Below are 20,392 nucleotides of genomic sequence, written 5' to 3'. Positions count from 1 at the left end.
TTGAAATTATATAATAGAAGAATAACTTCTTACGTGCGTACAAAGTACACACATTCTTTTTTTATTAATTATACTTATGTACTTCAGAGTCAATATATTATTGCTGTTTTCAAAGGTTTCAAAGTCTCTGTGACTTAAGTAAAACGTTTGAAATTTTACAACCCGAGAAACATATATAACGTCCAGCTGAAATTATATATATAAAAGAGAAAGTCAAAAGACTGACTACTAAATACGATAAAGACATTTCATTTGATCTTTATAAACAATTACTTGCTTTCAAAAACTGATTACAAACTGAAATTCAAAAAAGTCAATCTGTTAAAGAACTTACTAATGATAAAATATAATAACCTTGCATTGCAGTTTTCAAAAACTGAAATTCAAAAAAGTCAATCTGTTAAAGAACTCACTAATGATAAAATATAATAACCTTGGATCAAGCTTTCCTGAGAAAATAACAGCACGTTTTCTGTTTTTAAGCTTTCCGGTAACTCTTGCCGTAGCCAAAAGAAGTTTTTCAAAATTAAAATTGATTAAAAACTACCATCAGGACTTCGTTGGGACTGGAACGACTATCAGACTTGTCGTTGCCGTCTATAGAAAGTTAAAATCTAGAGAAATTTAAACATTCTTCTGCAATGATTATATTTGTATACCTTATAACTATATTTAATACATATTTTGTTCCATACAAGTGTTGTCTTTGAAAACACATTCAACATTTAAAGAGTTTTTACCCAAAACATTTTGCTGAGTCCGGCATACACACTATTGGCTTTTTAACACTAATGATGGATTTTTTAATCCGAAAATGTTCTGTGATGCAATGTAACACCTTATTTAGGGACTTTTAAATATAACTTTTACAAAGTATCTAGTATTTTTTGTGATTTATGTTATACAGCCAGCTACAGGAATTTTATTTTCCTCATGGATTTTTATTTGAAGTTGCTATTCTCCCATTTGGTATCCTTTTTTATTATTTCATCCATGATGAGGTTGAACAATAAAGGACTCAGGGAATCCCCCTGTCTTATCCCATTGCCAGTTTCAATAGGTCATCTTCTACTTTTACTTTTATTGTGCTGTTGTGGTAGATGTTCTCGACCGTTTGAATTATTCCTAGAGGTACCTCTCTTGAGTATAACAAATGGATAACGTCCTTTAATTTGACCTTGCCAAATGCTTCCTTATGGTCCACGAAACATAAATATGCCGGTTTGTTGTATTCTAATGATTTCTTTTGACCTTGCCATTATAAATACAGCGTCGGTGCATGATCTTTCCGACCTAAAATCTTGTTGTTCGTCGGCTGTTATAATTTCATTTTGAGAAACCATTTAACCATTAATTTGAGAAACCAATTTACTGTAGTTTATACATTTATTTAAATATCATTTTTACCATATATGTACATTGTCAATTTATAATATATGTAATACAAAAGTAGCCTCTTGTACACGCAGTTTGGTCAGTTATCGGAACAAATCCTAAAAATGAATTATTAGTTATAGCATCCAAGACATTTTCTTCGACATACACAATTTATACATATCGAGAAACTAACTAAGTTGGTCTATTTTTGAAATGTCTTGAGTTGTATCTATAACTATCGAAAAAAATGAAGATGCACCAATATTATGAATTAGTTCACTTTTAATTCGAGTTTCCAAGCAAATCTATCACCTCATTTTGAATTTTCAGGCTAAGATAAGGGACCGATTTATTTCTTTGATTTTTTCTTTCTTTTTTGAAGCAAAAAGAGCGTTAGAGCGGGCCCTGATTATGCCTGATAGTAATCGACTGGATCATGTTCAAGGCTACTAGTAATAAGACTGGAATAAGATGGAATGTTTTTAACCAACTTGAGGACTTGGAATTTGCAGATGATATGCCTTTTAACAGAAAAAGACAGCACATGCAATACAAAACTGAAAAAGTAGCAGAGGCAGGGAAGAAGGTTGGACTTAACACAAACGTCAGAAAAACTAAGATAATGAAACTATGTAAATACACCAAGAGAAATGGGAATGTCACTATGGAGGCACGGGATTAAAAACGATAGAGAAATTTAACTAATTATTACTAACCAGGAGCCTATATCTAAGACAATATGCAAAAGGAAATGGAGTTGATGGGACATACGCTAAGGACACCCGACACAGACATAGCGAGGCAAGTCCTAGAATACACAACACATGGAAAGAGAAGACTAGGTAGACCAGTAGAAACGTGGAAAAGAAGTGTCGAGAAATAAATTAGTGCTATTGGGAAAACCTGGGTAGAAATAAAGATCAGTGCAAAGGATAGGACAGAATGGAGGCAAATAGTTAATGCCCTATGCTTAGGGTTACCATACGTCCGGACCGTCCGGATATGAGAAATGTCGGATTTTTTTCTTTACTAAAAAACATATTTAACAAATTACTCGAAGATCTCAAAGATACAAATTCTATTACGGTTACAATTGATAGTTCAAACAGAAACGAAATCAAACTGGCTCCGGTATGTGTTCGTTATTTTAAGCAAAATGGTGTCAACGTGAAACTTTTTTTGATGAACTTCCGGGTGAAACATCTGATCTTTTAGTAGAACATGTTTTAAAATGTATTAAAAAGTACTCTATTGATTCAAAAGTAGTTTGCCTTTGTGCTGATAATACCAATACTAACTTTGGGGGTGTAAAAAGGCAAGGTCAAGGATATGTTTTTTTCCTTGGACTACCCCTGTCCAGATTTGGCCTTAATAAATTATGGTAATCCTACCTATGCTCCGTATGGAGCGAAGAATAAGTAAGTTTCTTACAGTTGGATGGTCTTCTTGAATGTTCTGTAAACGGTCTTTACTCCAGTACAAGACTTAAATGCTTAAAACAAATGTCACACTTGTTGATCTCCACTGTGCAGCTTCAAATGTCTTTTCAACGCATTTGTGTAAGAAAACTGCTTTAAACAAATTTCACACTTGTATGGTTTTTCCCCAGTATGTGTTGGCAAATGTCTTCTTACATCACTTGCAGTACTAAACTGCTTTAAACAAATTTCACACTTGTGCGGTTTTTCTCCAGTGTGCACTCTTAAATGTATTTTCAAATGACCTGCTTCACCAAATTGTTTAAAACAAATTTCACACTTGTGAGGTTTTTCTCCAGTGTGCACTCTCAAGTGTTTCTTCAAATGACTTTTAATAGGAAACATATTTAAACAGATTTCACACTTGTAAGATTTCTTCTCCAGTATGCAGTCTCAAGTGTCTATTCAAATGACTTTTAGCAGTAAACTTCTTAAAACAAATTTCACACTCAATTTTTTTTTCTTCATTGTGTATTCCCAAATGTATATTTAAATTACTTGTTGTAGTAAACTGCTTTAAACAAATTTCACACTTGTAAGGTTTTTCCCCAGTGTGTCTATTCAAATGTTGTCTCAACTGACTGTGAGTAGAAAAGCGCTTTGAACAAATTTCGCAGTTGTAAGGTTTTTCTCCTGTGTGCACTCTCAAATGTGTTTTCAAATTAATTGCTTGAAAAAACTGCTTAACACAAATTTCACACTTGTGAAGTTTTTCCCCGGTGTGTGTTTTCAAATGTCTTTTTAAATCACTTGAAGAAATAAACTGCTTCAAACAAATTTCACACTTGTAAAGTCTTTCTCCAGTGTGCCATCTCGAATGTCTTTTCAGATCATGTGTAGTAACAAACTGCTTTAAACAAATTTCACACTTGTAAAGTTTTTCCTCATTGTGTGTTTTCAAGTGTCTTTTTAGATCACTTGCAGCCCTAAACTGCTTTAAACAAGTTTCGCACTTATACGGTTTTTCTCCCGTGTGCGTTTTTAAATGAAGTTTCAAATATCTTTTTGTGGTAAACTGTTTTAAACAGGTTTTGCACTCATGAGGTTTTTCTCCAGTGTGACGTTTCGTATGTTCAGTTAAATCGTATTTTCGAGAAAACTGCTTGGAGCAAACTTCACACTTGTACGGTTTTTCACCAGTATGCACTTTTAAATGTGATTTCAAATTGCTTATTTGAGAAAACTGCTTGAAACATATTTCACATTGGTAAGATCTTTGTCCAGTACCAAATTCCATATTTGTATTTAATATTGTTCCTTCAACGTGATGACCTGTAGATTTTTCTGTATGAGACGAATGTAACGTTTCCATAATTTTCATTTTGTTATCCTCCTGGGGACAACCTAAAAAACAAACTGACTATAAATATTTTACTGGAACAGAAAAATTATTGCAGAAATAAAGAAATATAATAAAATGTATACTGTAGCCCAAATTGACCTTTCCAAGTTTATTCCCCCATTAAATATTATTCCTTACGGCTTTAAAACAGTTGTAACACTTCAATCTCTACTACTCTTTTTTTGCATGTTAAAAACCTACAGCTACCAACAGCAATATATGGATGTGGGACATGGATACTCAACCAAACAACAAAAGAATAGAGGAAGGGTATATAAGAAGGACAAATGAAAAAGTTTATAGAGAGAGAGAGAGATACTTTATTGATACAATGTACCAAAAGGCCATCGACCGAAGTCTTTCAGCCAATTTACACAATTATTATACATTATTACACTTAATGTTTTTTGTTAATATTAATACAATAGAATAATTAAAAAAAAAAGTACGGCAGTAATTACAATATCACTAGACACATTAGTTACAATAATAGATGATAATTTAAATAGAGTTGTTTATTATCTTGATGTGTAGCAGATTTCTTCAAAATTCACTGTTCTCTGGTATCTTCACAATGTCTCAATCAAATTTTTGTTATTGTCATTAATAGATAAATATTTAAACAACTTATTGAGTCTCACTAATAGGTTCAATTCCAGTTTTATCGTACAGCATTCTGTTTAATGGATTATGAAGTGGATTATCAGGATGGCGCATTCTAGTGATTTGTCGAAGTCTAGCTGTTTCACCCACTTTTATATTGTTTTTGGCAAGACCTTTAGAATTATAAATTGTAGAACCATACTCCACCATGGGCCTGTAGGGCCAAGTATTGGCTGCGATTTCAATCGTAATTCCCTCATTTTTGTGTGTTAAACTTCTGAAGTGTTTTGCTCTCGTTATAATTTTTCTTTTTATAACTGCTGTGTGGTTGAAATTCAATTTGTTGTCTATTTCTATTCCCAAATACTTGACAGTTTGGGAGGGTTTAATAATATTGTCATATATGTTTATAGTATAGTTGGAGAGTGATCTTGGATTCTATGGTTAAATATTATTTATTTTGTTTTAGAAGGATTTATTGTTAATCTCCATTTATTTGCCCAAGATATTGTGTCATCCGCCTGCCTCTGCAATAAGTCCATTGTCTTTATTAAATGTTTTCCATATGATATCACTGCAGTGTCATCAGCAAATTGAAGCAAATTAGTATTGGTTAGTCTATTGTCGCATATTATGTCACTGCAATAGAGGTTATACAATAGAGGGGAGAGTGGTGAACCTTGTGGAACTCCTTGTTGAATTGAAAATAAATGGAAGTATGTTTCATTGATTTTAACTATACACCTGCGCCTTCTAAGAAATTCGTCAACAATCCATATTAGAGAAGGGGAGCATTTCATTCTGTTGAGTTTATGTAATAATCCTCTATGCCAAACGGAGTCAAAAGCCTTCTTGATGTCCAAGAAAACTCCAGCGGCCTTTAGTCCTTGCAATCTTGCTGCCTGTATATTGGATGTTACTATTGAAAGAGGAAGGATTGTTGATGATTTTTCTCTAAATCCAAACTGGTGTGCTGGAATATGTTGGTTTAATTCATTATACAATTTTCTTTGGATAATTTTCTCAAAATTTTTTCCAATTACTGGGAGAAGGGTGATTGGGCGGTAATTTTGAGGTAGTTGATGGTTAGTATAGGTTTAGGAATAACTATTACAATACCTGTCTTCTACTAATCCGGGAAGAAATGATTCATGATAGAATAATTATATATGCTCATTGTCCCCTTATGAATATCTGGATCTAGTTGTCTAAGGATTTTACGATTGATGGAATCTTTGCCTGGAGCTGTGTTCTTTCCTTTATATAGAGCCTCGTCATATTCATCTTCTGTGATGTTCTGAAGAGCATTCGGATTACGACTATTTTCATAAAAAATTTCAAACCAACTATCCACCTCCTCTAAGGTATCTCTATCAAAATTGTTATCTTCATTAAATTTGTAGGTATCTTCAAAGTATCTTGCAAAAGCACTACATTTTTCTTCATATGTACTATATGTCTGGCCATCATATATCAGTTCTGAAATCTGTTATCTAAATATTTGGACAGTTTTTTATTTCATTCCAGTATGTTTTTCCTTTCATGGAGTTTATACTTTTACATGCTAGGATCCATTTATGTTGTTTAAATTGTGATATAAGTTTGTGAATATCTTTATTTAGTTCATTAAATTGTGATTTTAATGCATGTGTCTCATTTTTTTGGATCTGCCTGAGTAACTGTCTCTTCAATTTAATCAGAGATAAAGTGAAGGGTGGCAAATTATAATTAAAAGGTGATTTCTTCTGCTTGGACGAATTTTTTATTATTAATTTAGACAACATAGTGTTGAAATTTTTAATGTAATTTGGGCAAATCTCATGCCTTACATTCAAAAATTCTTTCATTCTTCTATTTACATTTTGTACATTACATTTTGCTATATTGGGAAGCTTAATTTCATTAATGTGGTCAGGATCATGATGTAGATTAAAATCAAATTTCAAAGCCAAGTGATCACTGCCCAGATCTGGAGTTACAAGTATATTTGTGATATTATTTATAATATTCTTAGAACAAAATAATATATCTGGAGTTGTGCTTGGGTTACCTGTCATGATAAACGTAGGAGGAGTAGGTATTTGACAAAAATTCGAATTTTGAAGAAAACATTTGATTTGCTTCATATGTGAGGGGCTTGATTTTGGGTTAAAATCGCCAATGATTATTGAATAATCATAAAGGGGTGCTTTAATAAAGATAGTTTCTTCAATTAGTGAAGAATTGTGAATGTAGACAACGAAAATATGTAATTTGGAGTCTTTAAAAGGAAATGATACATATTAAGAGGGTTGTTTTTTCGTAGAGGATTTTCTTTACTCATTTTCAACATTTTTCTGGATTGTATAAGACAGCCTCTGAAGTTTTGGTTTAATATATTTGCTTTTTGTTGGATAATAGACCAGTCACAATATGGGTTAATAAAATCTTTATTTTTGCTTTCCACACACGTAAAACTATCGAAATTGTTAGCTTGTAAATAGTTGTATATTAAATATTTCTTTGGTTGAAAACTATTGATATTTGAATAAAGAAACCTCACCTTATGAGCCATTATCCTGAAATATTGCAAGACCTTCCTGTGGTCCTGAGTCATTGGTTGGTTTTTCCATATCGAACATGAGTATAAATAGTCGATTTCCGCTAAATACTGGGGTAGTATCAATTTTATATAGATGGACAAATCTCTTCTTTAGCTTAATTATGATTTCTTGACAATCTTTATTTTGGGATTATTTAATTTGTTAGTATATGTTTCAATAATATGATCGTGGTATGTCATTGGTGAATGTATTCTGCTTGTACCAGTAATTTCTGATGGCATTTCGGAGAATTTTTTGTTCATAGACTTAATGCCTGCATTAGGAATTCCTTCGATAGGTTTAGTTGGCCTGCTAGGACATTTAGGTAACCATGCTTGGTGGCCTTCAGCGTTGCATGACAAACACTTTTCTGGAAAAGGAGAGGTGCACATTTGTGTTGAATGTTTTCTTTGGCATTTCCTACAGCTTATTGATGTGGTACAGTTCTCTGTAGTGTGGGTATATAATAAACATTTGGAACATGGGATAGGAGGAGGTTCAGGTGGTTGGCTGGGATAAACAGGACAGTGGTAGTTCTTAAAGAAACTCCCTCGCTTAATAGTTTTTGAAATGATGAGTAATCTCCCGTAAGTATTCTAATCAGAGGTGTCAATTTTCCAGTTTTTCTCGATGTAATTCTTTTGCAGTATCTGTGTTTTATTCCGATATTGGTAAGGTGATCTTTTATATGTGTATCTTCGATATCCAATTCTACTGATGAGGTAACACAGGCAAAAGTTGTGTTTTGTGATTTATTTGGTGTTGACTGATTTTGGTTAGAATTTGTTTCTTTGTATTCTTTGACCACACTTGACTGGACTAATGATTTCAGCTTTGTTTTAATGTGGTTATTATCTTGATTACCTTTTAAAATAAAACCACTTCTAGTTTTTATTATCACATCAGAAGAGTTTGGATTTTCTACATTCCAATAATTAGCAAACTGAAATCTTGATGTGTTGTTATAAAAAAAAATTGTTTATAGTTTTGAGTCATGATGTTTTCTATTTGCATAATTATGTGTGTTGTTTGTTACTTTTTTTGATGACTTTGAATGTTGATATCTTTTTGTGAGTTTTGCTGGGTTTGATGTGTTGGGTTTTCAGAAGAAGGCGGACCTAATATTATGTCTTGAACTTGTTGTTGAGACAGTTGTGGTTGTGTGCTTCTTTTTGCTGGATTTGACAAATGTTTTTTCTTTTTTCTTTTGACTTTAATCCACTGTCCGGTATCATCCATTTCCATTTCTTCTTCCATTTTGCTGCTCTCGGAAGCCATATTTCCTTACTATTTTTTGTATAAATCAACTAGTTAACAAACTAATCACTAATTGCTTTATAATGAGCTCGTCTTCAATGTGTGTTTACACTATGAAGGTTCTAAGCATACTGAAAGTTTATAATATTTACAGAAAAGCACAAATATATAGTGTAATAAAATCAAGAAGGTTGCAGTGGTTGGGCCATGTAGAAAGAATAAACGATGATACAGTGGTCAAGAAAATAGCATGGAGAGTACCAGATTACAAAAGGAAGAGAGAAAGACCACGAAAGCGATGGAGAGAGGCAGTAGTAGAAGACCTAAAAGAAAAGGGAATACCACACTGGAAGAAGTTGACAAGCAACAGAAATCTATGGAAAAGAACAACAAAGCTCTGGGCCTAAAAGGCCTGTAAAAAAGCTACATATATAGTTTATATAAAAAGCTACAAGGTCATATATATGTTAGTCACAATATGTTAGTAGATATGATATAATCTAATTAATGACCTTGTAGCTTTTTATATAAAATATATGTAGCTGATATAAAACATATTATGTTATAGCCTTTTTCTTTAACAATATCGCTGTAATAATATTGTTGCTAGACAGGTAAATTGTCATTGTATACTGGGTGTACCAATCAAACTATGTTTTTTTCCCGAAGTTCACCACACCCTGCACCCTGTGGAATATTCTAGCATTTACAAAATACTGAAATTAAAACCTCACTATAGCCTCAGATTTTCTTAACATTCTGTTTTTTTGTTTAATCGCTTATGTTGGATAATAAACAAGTTAGGTACTTTAACAACTAGCTATGTTTTTCATCAATACAGGGTGTGAGACAAATTTTAAATGGTAGTTTTACATGACAAAAAAATTAGAGTTTGCTTTATAAACCTATGTCCACAAATGCTTCGTTTCCGAGATATGAGATGTTTAAATCTTTCTTACAAATTGAAGATATTTTACAGTTCGAGACGATGCCAGGTACTACATACATGAATACAGAATGAGTGGTTCGGAAAAAGTAGATTGGATAGGGAAGAATTGTTGGAAGTTATGAGGTTTGGGCTGGAGGAAATGTAGTAAACAAACAAATTCATTTGTTTGTTTACAATTAATTCATATAATATGATAATACCTTCTTCATCTGTTGTTTCCTTTTCTTCAAATAGTGTAAATTTATATTCATCTTGTTCTACTTTAATATTTACAGGGAATGCATTCAAGTTCAAATAATCAAATGCTTGATCTGTAGCAGTTTCTGGCTTGGGTTCTTCCTTGATTTCAATTTTGAAGGCATCAAAAGGAATGTAATTATCTATTTCTATTTTACAAGTTTTCTCACTAGTGTCTGGTTTTATTTCCATATTATTAATTTGATTTTATGTACAGTACCAATTTCAGTTTAATGAGTTTAGTTTAATGTTTACATCTACATCCTAGTCCAAAAAAGCAAGTGTATAAAAATAAATTTTAAGAAGAGTTAACCTTACTTAGGACTTCTTCTTCTGCTTTAGGATAGACTTAGCACTAACTGAAGACGAAGTCTGAAGTGAACTGAATGAAACGACGCATTCCACAATTCCAAGAGAGATCAGCCAGTTGTCTGGACAGCTGAGTTATTCAAGACAATTGATGACAAGCCACTGTCAACCAACTGTCATATTTGTTTATATTTATAAAAAAGTTTTTAGAAATTTACATTCAAGCCTATTTTCTAATCTAATAAAATTGTGTTGCTGCTAATTACTTAAATTTTCAATAATTCTTATTTTAATATATGAAGTGTCAGCAAAAGGCAGTCTAAAAGATTTCCCCATTAAAATTTATTATACAATGATTTTTTTTATTTAAACAAAAAAGTGCAATTTTTACATACAAGCAAATTTATGTAATAATATGGAAATAAAACAAGAAATTAGTGAGACAACTTGTAAAGTAGAAATAGATAATGTTGGTCATTTGGATGCATTCAAAATGAAAATTAAAGAAGAACCCAAGACCCAAATTGCTACAGATCAAGCATTTGATTATGTTAACTTAAATGAATTCCCTGTAAACACTAAAGTAGAACAAGATGAAAATAAATGTACACTATTTGACGAAAAGCTAACAACAAATGAAGAAGGTAAGTAATAGCACAGATCAATACTCCAATATCATAATATCATGTATGTCCTTCTAATACTGCTCATAACCCACAAAAATCATAATATCGTCTATGTCGTTCTAATACTGCTCGTAACCCACAAAAATTGGAAAATGTGTTTTTTGCAGATTTGTATAATAGGGAACTTGCATAAATTTTTAAATTCGAAAAAAATGTTATAAATCACAACAGAACATAATTTAAAACATGTATCAAAGATAAAAAAGTTTTGTTTGTCTTTCGTTTGGCCCCTAAAGACGATTAAAAATTCAAATTAAAACAGGTGGTCCAAAACGCATTGTGACGTCACTTGGTTTTACATTAACATTTTTCCAATAAAGTAAACAGAATTTTAAATTAGACGTTATAAACGTCAGTAGAAAATACATTTATGTGACGTTACAAGTGTTTTTGATCGTTTGACCTATTCATAGAAAATTTGTACTTTTACAAAATGGTTTTATTTTCAATAGTAAACCTTCGTTCCTTTCCTTCAAAAACAGTATAAAACTACAATTTTAACAAACTGGTATATATTATTACAATGACATACGATAAATGACCGGTGTTACCTTAGCCATAAATTTCATCCATAAATTTTTTTTTTATATTTTCACAAAAATTTGGTATAAATTTATCAAAAATAAATAAAACAGATAATATTGAAAAGAAAAATGTTATGTTATATATGTTTGGAAAAAAAAATTTAAACGGGCGATGTATTGACGGTGAGTAGATAATGCCACTCAAATTCAAAAATCCTTTATGGATGGTACGTTAGTCAACTTTTTTTCTCGGTTTTTTGTTAAATTCTCAAAGTAAATATAATAAAGCATAACATGTAAAAAAATCGTGATGGAGGTATTTTCCAAAACAAGCGAAAAAAATTCTGAAACTTAGATGTATTGCGCGCTATTCGTTAATACGTCTCAAATTCAAAAATTCTTTATGGATGGTACGTTAGTCAACTTTTTTTCCCAGTTTTTTGTTAAATTGTCAAAGTAAATATAATAAAGCATAACATATAAAAAAAACGTGATGGAGGTATTTTCCAAAACAAGAGAAAAAAATTCTGAAACTTAGATGTATTGCGGGCTATTCAGTAATACGTCTCAAATTCAAAAATCCTTTATGGATGGTACGTTAGTCAACTTTTTTTCTCAGTTTCTTGTTAAATTCTCAAAGTAAATATAATAAAGCATAACATATAAAAAAATCGTGATGGAGGTATTTTTCAAAACAAGCGAAAAAAATTCTGAAACTTAGATGTATTGCGCGCTATTCGTTAATACGTCTCAAATTCAAAAATCCTTTATGGATGGATCGTTAGTCAACTTTTTTTCTCAGTTTTTTGTTAAATTCTCAAAGTAAATATAATAAAGCATAACATATAAAAAAAATGTGATGGAGGTATTTTCCAAAACAATAGAAAAAAATTCTGAAACTTAGATGTATTGCGGGCTATTCGGTAATACGTCTCAAATTCAAAAATCCTTTATGGATGGATCGTTAGTCAACTTTTTTTCTCAGTTTCTTGCTAAATTCTCAAAGTAACTATAATTAAGCATAACATAAAAAAATCGTGATGGAGGTATTTTCCAAAACAAGCGAAAAAAATTCTGAAACTTAGATGTATTGCGCGGTATTCGTTAATACGTCTCAAATTCAAAAATCCTTTATGGATGGATCGTTAGTCAACTTTTTTTCTCAGTTTTTTGTTAAATTCTCAAAGTAAATATAATAAAGCATAACATATAAAAACATCGTGATAGAGGTATTTTCCAAAACAAGCGAAAAAAATTCTGAAACTTAGATGTATTGTGAGCTATTCGTTAATACGTCTCAAATTCAAATATCCTTTATGGATGGTACGTTAGTCAACTTTTTTTCTCAGTTTTTTATTAAATTCTCAAAGTAAATATAATAAAGCATAACATATAAAAAAAACGTGATGGAGGTATTTTCCAAAACAAGAGAAAAAAATTCTGAAACTTAGATGTATTGCGGGCTATTCGGTAATACGTCTCAAATTCAAAAATCCTTTATGGATGGATCGTTAGTCAACTTTTTTTCTCAGTTTTTTGCTAAATTCTCAAAGTAGCTATAATTAAGCATAACATGTAAAAAAATCGTGATGGAGGTATTTTCCAAAACAAGCGAAAAAAATTCTGAAACTTAGATGTATTGCGCGCTATTCGTTAATACGTCTCAAATTCAAAAATTCTTTATGGATGGTACGTTAGTCAACTTTTTTTCCCAGTTTTTTGTTAAATTGTCAAAGTAAATATAATAAAGCATAACATATAAAAAAAACGTGATGGAGGTATTTTCCAAAACAAGAGAAAAAAATTCTGAAACTTAGATGTATTGCGGGCTATTCAGTAATACGTCTCAAATTCAAAAATCCTTTATGGATGGTACGTTAGTCAACTTTTTTTCTCAGTTTCTTGTTAAATTCTCAAAGTAAATATAATAAAGCATAACATATAAAAAAATCGTGATGGAGGTATTTTTCAAAACAAGCGAAAAAAATTCTGAAACTTAGATGTATTGCGCGCTATTCGTTAATACGTCTCAAATTCAAAAATCCTTTATGGATGGATCGTTAGTCAACTTTTTTTCTCAGTTTTTTGTTAAATTCTCAAAGTAAATATAATAAAGCATAACATATAAAAAAAATGTGATGGAGGTATTTTCCAAAACAATAGAAAAAAATTCTGAAACTTAGATGTATTGCGGGCTATTCGGTAATACGTCTCAAATTCAAAAATCCTTTATGGATGGATCGTTAGTCAACTTTTTTTCTCAGTTTCTTGCTAAATTCTCAAAGTAACTATAATTAAGCATAACATAAAAAAATCGTGATGGAGGTATTTTCCAAAACAAGCGAAAAAAATTCTGAAACTTAGATGTATTGCGCGGTATTCGTTAATACGTCTCAAATTCAAAAATCCTTTATGGATGGATCGTTAGTCAACTTTTTTTCTCAGTTTTTTGTTAAATTCTCAAAGTAAATATAATAAAGCATAACATATAAAAACATCGTGATAGAGGTATTTTCCAAAACAAGCGAAAAAAATTCTGAAACTTAGATGTATTGTGAGCTATTCGTTAATACGTCTCAAATTCAAATATCCTTTATGGATGGTACGTTAGTCAACTTTTTTTCTCAGTTTTTTATTAAATTCTCAAAGTAAATATAATAAAGCATAACATATAAAAAAAACGTGATGGAGGTATTTTCCAAAACAAGAGAAAAAAATTCTGAAACTTAGATGTATTGCGGGCTATTCGGTAATACGTCTCAAATTCAAAAATCCTTTATGGATGGATCGTTAGTCAACTTTTTTTCTCAGTTTTTTGCTAAATTCTCAAAGTAGCTATAATTAAGCATAACATATAAAAAATCGTGATGGAGGTATTTTCCAAAACAAGCGAAAAAAATTCTGAAACTTAGATGTATTGCGCGGTATTCGTTAATACGTCTCAAATTCAAAAATCCTTTATGGATGGATCGTTAGTCAACTTTTTTTCTCAGTTTTTTGTTAAATTCTCAAAGTAAATATAATTAAGCATAACATATAAAAAAATCGTGATGGAGGTATTTTCCAAAACAAGCGAAAAAAATTCTGAAACTTAGATGTATTGCGCGGTATTCGTTAATACGTCTCAAATTCAAAAATCCTTTATGGATGGTACGTTGGTCAACTTTTTTTCTCAGTTTTTTGTTAAATTCTCAAAGTAAATATAACAAAGCATAACATATAAGAAAAACGTGATGGAGGTATTTTCCAAAACAAGAGAAAAAAATTCTGAAACTTAGATGTATTGCGGGCTATTCGGTAATACGTCTCAAATTAAAAAATCCTTTATGGGTGGTACGTTAGTCAACTTTTTTTCTCAGTTTCTTGATAAATTCTCAAAGTAAATATAATAAAGCATAACATATAAAAAAATCGTGATGGAGGTATTTTGAGAAAAGTTGAGTAAACTGAGAAAAAAAGTTGACTAACGTACCATCCATAAAGGATTTTTGAATTTGAGACGTATTAACGAATAGCGCGCAATACATCTAAGTTTCAGAATTTTTTTCGCTAGTTTTGGAAAATACCTCCATCACGATTTTTTTATATGTTATGCTTTATTATATTTACTTTGAGAATTTAACAAAAAACTGAGAAAAAAAGTTGACTAACGTACCATCCATAGAGGATTTTTGAATTTGAGACGTATTACCGAATAGCCCGCAATACATCTAAGTTTCAGAATTTTTTTCTCTTGTTTTGGAAAATACCTCCATCACGTTTTTTTTATATGTTATGCTTTATTATATTTACTTTGAGAATTTAACAAAAAACTGAGACAAAAAGTTGACTAACGTAGCATCCATAAAGGATTTTTGAATTTGAGACGTATTAACGAATACCGCACAATACATCTAAGTTTCAGAATTTTTTTCGCTTGTTTTGGAAAATACCTCCATCACGATTTTTTTATATGTTATGCTTAACTATATTTACTTTGAGAATTTAACAAAAAACTGAGAAAAAAAGTTGACTAACGATCCATCCATAAAGGATTTTTGAATTTGAGACGTATTAACGAATACCGCGCAATACATCTAAGTTTCAGAATTTTTTTCGCCTGTTTTGGGAAATACCTCCGTCACGATTTTTTTATATGTTATGCTTAATTATATTTACTTTGAGAATTTAACAAAAAACTGAGAAAAAAAGTTGACTAACGATCCATCCATAAAGGATTTTTGAATTTGAGACGTATTAACGAATACCGCGCAATACATCTAAGTTTCAGAATTTTTTTCTCTTGTTTTGGAAAATACCTCCATCACGTTTTTTTATATGTTATGCTTTATTATATTTACTTTGAGAATTTAACAAAAAACTGAGAAAAAAAGTTGACTAACGATCCATCCATAAAGGATTTTTGAATTTGAGACGTATTACCGAATAGCCCGCAATACATCTAAGTTTCAGAATTTTTTTCTCTTGTTTTGGAAAATACCTCCATTACGTTTTTTTATATGTTATGCTTTATTATATTTACTTTGAGAATTTAACAAAAAAAAGAGAAAAAAAGTTGACTAACGATCCATCCATAAAGGACTTTTGAATTTGAGACGTATTACCGAATAGCCCGCAATACATCTAAGTTTCAGAATTTTTTTCTCTTGTTTTGGAAAATACCTCCATCACGTTTTTTTTATATGTTATGCTTTATTATATTTACTTTGAGAATTTAACAGAAAACTGAGAAAAAAAGTTGACTAACGTACCATCCATTAAGGATTTTTGAATTTGAGACGTATTAACGAATACCGCGCAATACATCTAAGTTTCAGAATTTTTTTCGCTTGTTTTGGAAAATACCTCCATCACGATTTTTTTATATGTTATGCTTTATTATATTTACTTTGAGAATTTAACAAAAAACTGAGAAAAAAAGTTGACTAACGTACCATCCATAAAGGATTTTTGAATTTGAGACGTATTAACGAATAGCGCGCAATACATCTAAGTTTCAGAATTTTTTTCGCTTGTTTTGAAAAATACCTCCATCACGTTTTTTTTATGTTATGCTTTATTATATTTACTTTGAGAATTTAAAAAAAAATGAGAAAAAAAGTTGAGTAACGATCCATCCATAAAGGATTTTTGAATTTGAGACGTATTACCGAATAGCCCGCAATACATCTAAGTTTCAGAATTTTTTTCTCTTGTTTTGGAAAATACCTCCATCACGTTTTTTTATATGTTATGCTTTATTATATTTACTTTAAGAATTTAACAAAAAACTGAGAAAAAAGTTGACTAACGTACCATCCATAAAGGATTTTTGAATTTGAGACGTATTAACGAATACCGCGCAATACATCTAAGTTTCATAATTTTTTGGCTTGTTTTGGAAAATACCTCCATCACGATTTTTTTATATGTTATGCGTAATTCTATTTACTTTGAGAATTTAACAAAAAACTGAGAAAAAAAGTTGACTAACGATCCATCCATAAAGGATTTTTTTGCTTGTTTTGGAAAATACCTCCATCACGATTTTTTTATATGTTATGCTTAATTATATTTACTTTGAGAATTTAACAAAAAACTGAGAAAAAAAGTTGACTAACGATCCATCCATAAAGGATTTTTGAATTTGAGACGTTACCGAATAGCCCGCAACACATCTAAGTTTCATAATTTTTTGGCTTGTTTTGGAAAATACCTCCATCACGATTTTTTTATATTTTATGCGTAATTCTATTTACTTTGAGAATTTAACAAAAAACTGAGAAAAAAAGTTGACTAACGATCCATCCATAAAGGATTTTTTTGCTTGTTTTGGAAAATACCTCCATCACGATTTTTTTATATGTTATGCGTAATTCTATTTACTTTGAGAATTTAACAAAAAACTGAGAAAAAAAGTTGACTAACGATCCATCCATAAAGGATTTTTTTGCTTGTTTTGGAAAATACCTCCATCACGATTTTTTTATATGTTATGCTTAATTATATTTACTTTGAGAATTTAACAAAAAACTGAGAAAAAAAGTTGACTAACGATCCATCCATAAAGGATTTTTGAATTTGAGACGTTACCGAATAGCCCGCAACACATCTAAGTTTCAGAATTTTTTTCTCTTGTTTTGGAAAATACCTCCATCACGTTTTTTTTTATATGTTATGCTTTATTATATTTACTTTGAGAATTTAACAAAAAACTGAGAAAAAAGTTGACTAACGTACCATCCATAAAGGATTTTTGAATTTGAGTGGCATTATCTACTCACCGTCAATACATCGCCCGTTTAAATTTTTTTTTCCAAACATATATAACATATATAACATTTTTCTTGTCAATATTATCTGTTTTATTCATTTTTGATAAATTTATACCAAATTTTTGTGAAAATATGAAAAAAAAATTTATGGCTAAGGTAACACCGGTCGATAAATGTCATTAGAATATAAATAATTTTGACTTATTCCACGACTATGAGCTTGCCAAATACCCAAGTAGGTGGAGGCCAATAAACTAAAGAATGAGAAGAAGAATATACCTTAATATAAGGTTGTGTCTAGGTATACGCTAACGCGTACGCAAATAAAAAAGTTGAAGTGTCAGTGGTTTCTTATTTTTTATTTGTTTAGTGTTTGTTTTTAAATTAACTATGGAGTGCGGACAATTATTTAGTTCTTTTAATGAGTTTAAGAACATTTTAAAACAGTACGCAAAAGATAAGAGACTATAAATTAATATATATTTTTTTTAGTTATAAATGAAATAGTATTACCGTAAAAGATTAAAATAAAAGGAAGACCTAAAGCTTTCACAATAATAATTAACTTGTTTTGAAGCTATTATCCTTGTGGCATTTTTGTAATCAACTATTCTAAATGGGAACTAAGCCACAATTTAACTAAAAAATTGATTTTATTAACGTTTCGACTTCTAAACCGGATGTCGTTGTCAAAATACAAAATATTATTAAATTAAACAAAAATGTTGTTGCTTAGTAAAAAATTTTTTCTAATAATTTATTTAATTTGACTAATTTTTGTATTTTGACAATGACATCCGATTTGGATGTCTAAACGTTAATAAAATAATTTTTTTAGTTAAATTGTGGCTTATTTTGCATTTAGAATATTTGATTATAATAATTCACTTACATATAAAAATTATTTTAACAATATTTTGTACCTACATGTCATGTCAACTAAATATATATAATTATTTTGCTAACCTAAATATATACCTAAATATACTTTTATATATATATATATATATATATATATATATATATATATATATATATATATATATATTTTATTAATATTACGGGAAAACCCCATTAACAGTTACAATTAACAAATAGTAAAATGTAAGATGTATGTAATAGATTGAGAAAAAAATATAATCAAAAAACAACAAAAATAATTCAACCTGCAACAATGTTCAAACAACCAACAATTAACATTACAACCCTAAATTTATAATTAAAGTTTTACACTAAACTAAAGTATTATTATTCTATGAAATTGATTCTATTAAATTGAGCTCTGAACCCACTCTCAGACATATCAAATATTTCCAAATGAAGTTGGTTAACATATCTCGAGTATCTTTCTATAGGCAAATTCATACCATAATTTGTTCGATGATAGGGTATATGAAAAGAAGAGTAGTTATGTCTCCTATTTCGTGTGACAATCTCAATGTTAACCGACACCAACAATTCAGCACTATCAATTTTCCCTGTAACAATTTTATGCAAAAAATTTAATCCAGCACAGATTCTCCTTTCTGAAAGTGTTTTCAAATTCAGTTGTTTTTCCAGAATTGAATAATTATGATCAGAGATCCCAATACAGTGGAACCTCGATAACTCGGATTAATCGCTACCGCGACCGATCCAGGTTATCGAAAATCCGAAATAGCCGGAGAATATGGTAAAAATTAATAAACAACGGTATACTTACAGATAAACTCCGTTAGAATTGAAATAACATGAAATATATTTATAAATATGCACAGTACCTACTCATTAAAATTACTAAAAAAAAAACTCCAACACAAACGTAAGCAAATGGAAGCGAACAATACAAGACACACAATACAGTCACAATGATGTAATGTTATTATTTAAGAACAGTGAAATAAAGACCATTGTTTATAAAAGAATTTTTTAAATAGTCTTTCCTAAACAATGCTGACAGTTTGAAATAAAAAGGAATAGATACTACAGACAGTTGTTTCTGCGGCGTGTGCTATGAGTTATTTTTAATATCGTATAGTTCAAATTACACACATACACATTATCTCTCAAATATTATATTACATACATTTTTATTGTTGAAAGGTTTGTCTGATAATTAACTATTTTGATGGGAAATAAGCCACAATTAAATTGAAAAATACAAAATATTGAAAATCAAAATGTTTATCTGATGAAAATCGGTCCGGGTTAGCCGGACTTCCGGGTTATCGGGGGCCGACTTATCGGGGTTCCACTGTATATAATTTGAATCCACAAAATCGTAGAAACTTATGCTGAACCTTTTCTACAGTATATTTATGGACAGCTTGGTAAGGAGACCACACCACTGATCCATACTCAAGTTTAGATCTGACTAATGAAGAGTAAAGGCTTCTGACAGTGTCAACAGAAAAATGTCTACAATTTCTCACGATGAAACCCAACATTTTGGATGACTGTATTGTGACAGAGTTAATATGATCGACAAATGTTAAATTTTTGTCGAAAATTACTCCCAAGTCTTTTATTTTTGATACAGTTTTTAATGGTTGCCCACACAGTTCGTAAGAAGTGTCATATTTTCTGGAACCCTTAAAAAAACTAATTAGACAACATTTTGATATATTTAGGTTTAATTTATTAATGTGACACCACTGCGTTAATCTGTCAAGATCGTCCTGCAGCAGTTGTTGATCAGTTTGACAATTCATTATTCTGTAGCCTTTGAAATCATCAGCAAAAGCAAGACCTTCACTGTTTTCAAAACAATCAAAAATTGAGTCCACAAACAGATTGAAAAACATTGGGGAACAGT

The 20,392-nt window shown here is 30.4% G+C and overlaps 2 protein-coding genes across 2 annotated transcripts in view; one reads left to right on the top strand and one right to left on the bottom strand.

Annotated features, from left to right (window-relative positions):
* Nucleotides 1-1,367: 1,367 nt before the first annotated feature.
* On the bottom strand, nucleotides 1,368-10,130 carry LOC126884217 (zinc finger protein 726-like). Its single transcript, XM_050650113.1, has 2 exons — nucleotides 9,789-10,130; nucleotides 1,368-4,199 (listed from the first exon to the last, which is right to left on the bottom strand). The coding sequence occupies exons 1-2, from the start codon at nucleotides 10,015-10,017 to the stop codon at nucleotides 3,214-3,216; spliced, it is 1,215 nt and encodes a 404-aa protein (XP_050506070.1). The 5' UTR covers nucleotides 10,018-10,130; the 3' UTR covers nucleotides 1,368-3,213.
* A 123-nt stretch (nucleotides 10,131-10,253) lies between these two features.
* LOC126884214 (zinc finger protein OZF-like) overlaps nucleotides 10,254-20,392 on the top strand; it is a 55,983-nt gene continuing 45,844 nt past the window's right edge. The window contains exon 1 of the mRNA XM_050650105.1: nucleotides 10,254-10,778. Within this exon, the coding sequence (XP_050506062.1) occupies nucleotides 10,550-10,778 (229 nt within the window). The 5' untranslated portion in view covers nucleotides 10,254-10,549. The remainder of the gene's footprint in view (nucleotides 10,779-20,392) is intronic.

This window comes from Diabrotica virgifera, chromosome 5, assembly GCF_917563875.1.
Source record: "Diabrotica virgifera virgifera chromosome 5, PGI_DIABVI_V3a".
NCBI classification, from domain to species: domain Eukaryota; kingdom Metazoa; phylum Arthropoda; class Insecta; order Coleoptera; family Chrysomelidae; genus Diabrotica; species Diabrotica virgifera.
Note: the sequence above shows the minus strand (reverse complement) of the source record. Positions and strands in the feature narration are given on the sequence as shown.